Source organism: Ipomoea triloba, chromosome 5, assembly GCF_003576645.1.
Source record: "Ipomoea triloba cultivar NCNSP0323 chromosome 5, ASM357664v1".
In the NCBI taxonomy this organism is placed as follows: Eukaryota; Viridiplantae; Streptophyta; class Magnoliopsida; order Solanales; family Convolvulaceae; genus Ipomoea; species Ipomoea triloba.
Window position 1 is genome coordinate 4,678,763 of NC_044920.1, and position 8,673 is coordinate 4,687,435.

General features: G+C 36.6%; 1 protein-coding gene across 1 annotated transcript; it reads right to left on the bottom strand.

The window, feature by feature from the left end:
* Positions 1–794: 794 nt before the first annotated feature.
* LOC116019904 (pentatricopeptide repeat-containing protein At5g04810, chloroplastic-like) lies at positions 795–7,634 on the bottom strand. Its single transcript, XM_031260275.1, has 10 exons — positions 6,803–7,634; positions 6,157–6,284; positions 5,600–5,740; positions 5,221–5,307; positions 4,816–4,969; positions 4,220–4,279; positions 3,598–4,026; positions 2,648–2,943; positions 2,349–2,478; positions 795–1,679 (listed from the first exon to the last, which is right to left on the bottom strand). The coding sequence occupies exons 1-10, from the start codon at positions 7,577–7,579 to the stop codon at positions 1,221–1,223; spliced, it is 2,661 nt and encodes an 886-aa protein (XP_031116135.1). The 5' UTR covers positions 7,580–7,634; the 3' UTR covers positions 795–1,220.
* Positions 7,635–8,673: the final 1,039 nt, after the last annotated feature.

The following is an 8,673-nucleotide window of genomic DNA, read 5'->3' on the forward strand; positions in this document are numbered from 1 at the left end:
AATCCATTTACTTTAGGTTATTATTATTATTATTATTATATAATTTCTGAGGCGGTGAGGCCCAAGGTGTTCCAAGTGTCAAATTACGGTCCACATAATTGTGTTTATCACAATTGAAAACGACGTTGTTTTAATGTTAAAAAAATTATTTGTTCCGTACGCGTGTTACAATAATGAATATGTTGGGATGAGATAATGTGTTTTATGAGTTAGAATAATATACTTTATATGTGTTAGAATAATTAAATTTTCGGAGTAAGATAATGTATTTTATGAGTTAAAATAATATATACTTTATGTGTTAGAATAATATATTTTATAAGTTAAAATAATGTATAATGTATTTTATGTGTTAGAATAATGAAATTTATAGAGTAAGTTAATGTACTTTATGAATTAATAATATACTTTATGTGTTAAAATAATGTATTTTATGAATTAAAATAATATATTTTATGTGTGTTTGAACCGTGGTCCACACAACTATGTGAACCACGATCCACACAATAATGATTGGCTCCAAGCAACCTAAAGGTTTTCTTTAATCATTATTATTTCATGGAAAATACTATATGTACTCCCATTTTCTACTCTCACGCTTAAAATTTTGATGTAAACACTTTTACAAAAGCTCACATAAAAAAATAACCTATCAGTGCCTGCCACATCAAGAAGTAAATTTGAGTGAGTAAGATTTGAGAGTTATTGGAGTCGAACTCTTATTTCATAGAAAAAAACGAACACATTTGTTTTCCAATCGGATTTATGATTATATGTTAGGATCATGCGTTGAATTTACACTAACAATATTATATACAACTGATACAACTGACACCGGTGTTGATCAACATTGTAGAATTTTCCATATATACATATGCCATGTATTGGCAATATTTTCCCCAAGAAATATCTTGGAAGCATTAAGAAAATTTAAACTTACATGAAGCTTAGCCCTAACTAACTGTAATCTAACTACTGTCAAAAAATTTGAGCTGCATCAAGAATCAGTTTCATGGGACAATCATTATATTACTTGTCTAACCCTATAAATCTTTGCTTAAATCTAAGATTGGACCAAAGTCACTTAACTGAGCTATAATGCACATGGACAAAACCACACTAAAAGACTAAATCAATCAATTAGCCAGTCTAACCCATGACCTTATAAGCCCATATGTTCTCTCTTATATTTTCAATGTGAGACTCTAAACAATAATCGATTAATCATAAACAGCATCATCATCATAACCATCACCTTCACCATTGATATAAGAAGCTGTGTTAGGAAGCTTATTTGGATTCCAATCAGGCGGAAACGTCTTCTGCAGCGCCTCGGTGATGTCCCCGCCAGTCCTCTCAATCTTGCGCGAGCACCTGTACCAGTGGACAGCGGTGCCCATGTCAACCGTCAACCCGGCCTCCGCCATCTCTCCGCAAAGGCATTTGATCGCTGTTAAAATGTAACTGTCGTTGACTGTGGCTCTTGACAGCAACGAGGTCATTAAGCAATGGTATACAGCTTTGTCTGGCTTCAGCCTGGCTCGTTTCATTTCCCCGAAGCATTTCAAAGCTTCCTCTGGGAGAGATGCCCGTGCCCAACCATTTATGAGCGTGGTGTAGGATTTCAGGTTAGGTTGCACTCCAACCAACTTCATCTCTTCAATTGTTCTCGTTGCTCTCTGACAATAAATATACTCAATATGCATTCATTCAAACTAATCCAGCACTCGAAGATATACTATCTTCTAACGGAACCAAAAAATCAATGAAGTGTGTATATGCATCATTTGGAATGATATGATAGAGCAAACTTCACGTAAATGCCTCTTTCCAACATGACTTCAGATTGTTACAAATGCATAAAATGTGGGTCACTCAACTGAACTATAATGCACAAGGGCTAAACGACACTAAAAGACTAAATCCAATCAATTAGCTAATTTTCAATGTAGGACTCTTAACACTCCCCCTCTAGTGGACAACCACGCCACCAATACCACAGGTAGACAGCCGGGTGAACACAAAGTGGACTGAACAGGCTCTAATACTATGATATAATCTAAGATTGAGCCAAGGTTACTCAACTGGGCTATAATGCACATGGGCCAAACCACACTAAAAGACTGAATCAATTAATTAGTTAATTTTCAATGTGGGACTCTAACTCTTAAACACCTAAGAAAGAAAAGCAAATGCGCTATAGCCTATAGGAATATTCATTAGGATCAGGAATCAGGATAGTGTCAAAGCAATAACATTCATACACCCGTTTTAGAGAACCAAATTGTTAGCAATAAACATGAAATGGTAACCTGCTGGTAAATAATAATCATATATTACATTATTACCTGCATATCTCCAGCTTTACAACAAGCGCTTATTAAAGATGTGTATGTATGGACATCGGGCTGAATCCCGTCATTCCTAATTTGTTGCATCAGGTCAGTAGCCTCCATCACATCACCTCTTCGAGCCCACCTTCACGGACAACAGAATAGATAGAACCAAGGATTCAAATCAACATAGTAGAAAGAATGCCTAAGAATCAAAGAAAGAGCACATGCCCGCTTTTCTTCGGGTGCTACGATTGTTAACTAGCTTTTTTGACTTATTAATGAAAGCATATCAGGTATAAAACAATCCTTACCCATCCATTAATATGTTATATATGAAGGCATTCCTAGGAACGTTTTTATTGCTCATTTCTCTTGTCACTGCCAAAGCGCTGTGCATCCTTCCCGATTTACAGCATGCCTTGAGTAGTGCCCCATAAGTATACACATCGACCTCCAGCCCCTCATTTTTAAGCTTTGAGAAATACTCGAATGCTTTTTCAGTATCACCAACCGATGCATAACCATGCATGATTGTAGTATATGTATGCTCATTAGGTCTAACACCGGCCAGTAACATCTCATCCAAAATTTCCACAGCCTTCTCCATCTGTATAGAGTTGGATGCACGACTATATTTAGTGTAGCACAATGTTCATGTAATATATCTAGAAAAAACAATCGTATCAAAGACTTTCAACCGTGAAATGTCAATGTCATGTGGAAGTATAAAATCATTAAAAAAATATTGACCCATAAGTAACCTAAGGCATATGATTCAATGATCAACTACGGTTTGTCACAAGAATGCCATACTGTCAGGAGTGAATTATAAGCAAACATGCTTAAGCAATGAAAAATTGAATGCCCAGAGATGTTAATCCAGATAATAATTATTATTTTTTGAAACACATGATTCTTTACAAGGTAGTATCTGTTCTATACTTTCTCAATTTTTTTCAGCCCAAAAAATCAATGCCTCCACCACCGGTGTGACCACCCATTTGGAATGGTAACAGAGGTGCCGTCACAGTACATAATAGTTGGCAATCTAGTAATTTGATTGCATAGACATATATAATGATATGGAGATGGAGCTCGTTTAGGAATATAAGTATATATGTAGAAAACAATAGGCAAATATTTAGCCAGCATGGATGCCTTAATTGATATTGTCTCGTGGATTTGAAAAGATAGAAACCATGCATTGCTTTTGATGCTCTACCCAAGTGCAAAAATTCCTAAGAAAGATAGTTAACTTTACCTGAAGCTTTTCAACAAGGCCAAGAATTATAGCATTATACGTGTGGACAGTTGGTATGCATCCGCTCCACCTCATCACGTCAAAAATATCAAGGGCTTTGCGTATTTCTCCAACTTTTGAAAAAGCGTGAATGATAGGCAAAAATGTTTGTGAACTAGGCCTAAACTTCCGCGTTTTCATTTCGTCAACTACACGAATGGCACGATCCATATTGCCCATGCCACAGGAGGCTTCGATGATATTATTATAAAGCACAAGGTCAGGCTTCAAACCATCCTTTATCACATCTTCAAAGATAGCAACGGCATTTGCCCAATCCCGCAAATGAATAAACCCATTGATCAACATGGAATAGGTTTTCATGTTATGCTTTATGCCCTCCAATTTCATCATTTCACAGACTTCCAAAGCTTTAGAAATCTTTCCTGACTGCAATTGGTTGGACATGGAATTGACAAAGAATATCAGATGCTTGAAATATTTTAACATTGTGCGCATTAATACAAAAACGTGATGTTAGAAAAGCTACTTGGGAATTTTAGGAAGCAGTACGGTGAAAAGGAAGCAAGTAAAACAACCAAAGACAGTTTTACAAGTAGAGATTAAGTCGAGGAAAATGCACCTTAGTATAGATATTAATGAGACATCCATAACTGATTACTGACGGTGTAAAGCCACACTCCTGCAGCACCAATTAAAGTCAGAAGCTGGCCAGAGGGAAGAATTTTAATTTCCAAGTAGAATTCGCATTGCTTTAGTCAGATAGCTTCACTAAAATAACATGTGCATTTGTTAGACACGATCATGCAACCATCATATGATGTCGACAAAAGTGAGGTCACGTATGCCAAATGCAAGTAATATCCAAAGGATTTTTTTTTTTTGGTTAGACCACGAGGTGTCCTGAGCAGGCCCTAACTGTAGTAGACACCTTTTAAGCCCATACCATACTTAGACTAATCCCCGTTCGCACTGGGCTGACCTAATTAAGGGGCAAAGTGCTAACCATATTGGTTTTTCCATATGAAAGGGGGTTTGAACTCCCGAACTCTCTTAAGGGTTGAGAGTGCACGGCCAATCATGCCAACCAAGATGGTTTATCCAAAGGATTTTTAATGCCTCCATTACTTGATAAAATTTTCAAGTTTCACAAATTCGAAAACCTAAAATACAAATTTTCACATCCACACCGAGTAGTTTTACTAAGCGCATTCTTACCTTAAGCCTATCAAACATAAGAAGACATTTTTCTTCATTTCGAGTAATTGTATAGCCATCCATCATGGTGTGAAATATACTAATTGGAGCAGTAATACCCTCTTCTTCCATCTCCCTCAATAGCTCTTCGGCTCGATCCATATTACAAGTTTGGCTGCATTTAATAATAAATTCCAACAACATTAGCTCCTAAAAATACATTAGTCTTACCATATAAAAATGAGGAAAGCAGAAGAAAAAGAAAGCCACATAGCAACTTGTGAATCAAACAATGACCAGGTCAGCAAAATGACACATTAATTAAATAATGCAACAAATAAGGCAAGGACTTTTACTATTGGAAAATGCAAATATAAAATAAAATTGAATAAATGGAGAGGAGACCCAAAATTGAGGATAAAATACCAGTTTGCATAGATTATATTTCCATATATGCTCGCACTTAAGGTTGCATGCCTCTCTTTGGCCTCCAGAAACCAGTGCTCTGCAGCTCTTGCATAAACAGGAAAAGGGGACATCAATAAAGTTTGGAATTCCCATATAAAATCTAATAAATTAATCCAAACAATCAATGGATAAGAAAACTTGGCTATTGGAGGAAGCATGAAAGCACATGCGCTTCTTAAAGCATAAAGTAAATCCACCAAAAAACCACAATTAACAATTTACACCCAAAATTTTACCAGCTTAATGAAAATCATTAGGAAAATGTAAACTGTGCAAGCAGAAAAGATTGAATGTGATATAAACCGAGAACTATTAGAAAGGGATGCAAATTACTTACTCAACATTGCCAACCTTAGCAAATCCACCAACAATAATACTATAAGTTACCACACTAATTTCAATTCCTTCATCTTTCATTTTCCTCACACAAGTAAGTGCTTCTTCCATGTCTCTACTCACTGTGTAAGCATAAGTCAGGCTGCGCAAAATAGAAATCCTTTAATAAAGTACCATGGATAACAAGGAACTTAACCTTTGGAATAGTGAGGCGTCTAAACCAGCAAATGATAATTATGATTATCCACGTACCCTTAATTTCTTAGATATGAAATTTCTACAAATGCAAATGCTTTATTATACAAGTACTTCAAAATAAAGCACCATGGCAAACAATGGTGACATGTTTGAAATGCAAATGTGCACTTGGTGACTCACACACAAAATGGTGTTGATTCCAACTTGAAAAATTCAGAGGTACGAAAGTAACCAAATATGCTTTCAAGAGTGAATACTCAACAGTATATCTCCAAACAAAATCAAGTACCAACATGGCAACATGTTTGGTAGTGACGAACAGCTATAAACTGAAACCGCATTTTATAGGGGGAAACTAACTTGGTATATTCGTAGGATGTTGGTACTATTCCCCTAGAGCGCATCTTCTCAAACATTTCCCTGGCTCGATGCTTGTCTCCTCTCCTACCATAATAGTTCACCATCATCCCAAACTCCTTCCTGGATGGCTACAATGATCATAATCATATATACAGTTGAAGTGATGCAAAATAACACAAAGTGAGTTACCTAAAATGAACATCCACTATATATAGTTCCTTAAATACAATTCAGTTAATTGACCCATTTCTATCATTGCAAAAGCATATCAGTAATAGCCATTAAACTCAAACTTATTGATTCTTCTTTATTCCTTCAATCGCATTTGTGCAGCAAATAATAGTATTCACATTCTCTTCTCCGAACCCAAGAGCCTCCACACCCCGATCAGACAGGGCATGTGAGAGGATGTAAATGAGTAAATCAAGGTAACTCACTGGCTCAGCAGGGATCTGCCAAGTTAGAGCATAATCCCCACACTCCACTGCCGAGTTTTGAAAGTTGGTATCTTCTCCCAAACACGGCCTACTGAACCAGTGAGCTAAGCCCTAGCGGGCATAGTATTCACATTCTAAAAACCATATTTGGCAGGCAGGATTCACTTCCAACTTCCAACAACTAAACAACATACCCAGCAAACATATACCTTGTTGATTCTTTCAAATGCACGCACCACTGCATGCCAATTCTCTGGCTGCGACTCCACAACCTTCCTGAAGTTCCTACTTGAGCTCCCTTCCATCCACCTCGTTCTGCCCTTGTTCTTATCTTTCATTATTCTCCTCCCATCATCCAACTTCACAGTTAACACCCTCCCATGAAACTCAACTCCGTCGAACTGAACTGCCTTGATAGCCGACTTCTCGGGACTGGACCCTCCATATATCACAAACCCAAACCCCATATTTCTGTCAGTTTCATGGTGACCCCTAATCAAAATCACATTTTTAATAGGCCCAAATTGCCCGAATAACTCTGCAAGCTCATTTTTCTTGATCCACAATGGAAGATTCCCTACAAAGATCTTTCCTTTTTCCCTAAATTCAACTCCTCTCGTATCCTTTTCATCCGAGTCTGAATTTTCCAAATTTCCCAAAGAACCATTCTCATATTCTCCTAAAGATGTATCTTGAGGAGCTACCGGCGGGGACTGTTCGCTGGACAAGCAGAGCTTGGCATCGACATTTTGTGGTGGAGGGACGACAGCGGGAGGGGTTGGAGTGGGAGTAATTGAATTCTTGAGGAGGAGCTTGGAGTTTTCAGAAGAGGAGGTTTTCAGAGGCTTGTGTGCAGTAGCCCGGCTGAGGTCGCCGGAGGAGGAATTGAAAGACAGAATTGCAGAGGAGGTGGCGGTAGTGTGGTGCTTTCCGGTGAGGATAGAGGCGGAGAACGGCGGATGCTGTGAGCAGGATAGAGAGAACATTATCCGTTACATTACACTGATGACTGACTGACCGGAGTGACCCGATGTAAACAAGAAAACGGATTCCTGCTTAATGAGAAAATGGCAAATGTTTATTATTAAATAAGTATTTCAAGGAATGCAAGATTATATAAGAGATGTTCTATGTAATTGAATGCTGAATTTATTTATTTAAATCGATAATTCAAAGTTTATGAATGCAAGACAATATAGTAGAGATTTATTATAATTGTCACTAAAATAAATGTTTGTAATTTTGTAAAAAACTCATCTAAATACTTAGTCTAAAAATAATAGTATAAATAAATACTATTTTTTGAGTTTGAAATTCTCTTAGCCTTTTTAATTCTCTTTCGGGTAACATTGTGTTTGTATATAGTTGTTGTCTATAGATATTTGACAATAGAAAGTTGTGAATTTGTCTCGTTGTGTAGATATTTGACAATAGAAAGTTGTGAATTTGTCTCGTTGTGTTTGTATATATGATTGAGAAGTTGTGAATTTGTCTCGTTGTGTTTGTATATATGATTGAGCCTTTTTAATTCTCTTTCGGGTAACATTGTGTTTGTATATAGTTGTTGTCTATAGATATTTGACAATAGAAAGTTGTGAATTTGTCTCGTTGTGTAGATATTTGACAATAGAAAGTTGTGAATTTGTCTCGTTGTGTTTGTATATATGATTGAGAAGTTGTGAATTTGTCTCGTTGTGTTTGTATATATGATTGAGCCTTTTTAATTCTCTTTCGGGTAACATTGTGTTTGTATATAGTTGTTGTCTATAGATATTTGACAATAGAAAGTTGTGAATTTGTCTCGTTGTGTTTGTATATAGTTGTTGTCTATAGATATTTGACAATAGAAAGTTGTGAATTTGTCTCGTTGTGTTTGTATATATGATTGAGATCTTAGTTGTTGCCTATAGATATAGTTGTTGCCTATAGATATTTGACAATAGCAACCCCCTACATGTTTCATGTGCTGTGCAACCCCCTACATGTTTCATGTGCTGTGAGATGTGTGTCGTATATTCTCATGTGAAAGTAAGTACATGTTTCATGTGCTGTGAGATGTGTGTCGTATATTCTCATGTAA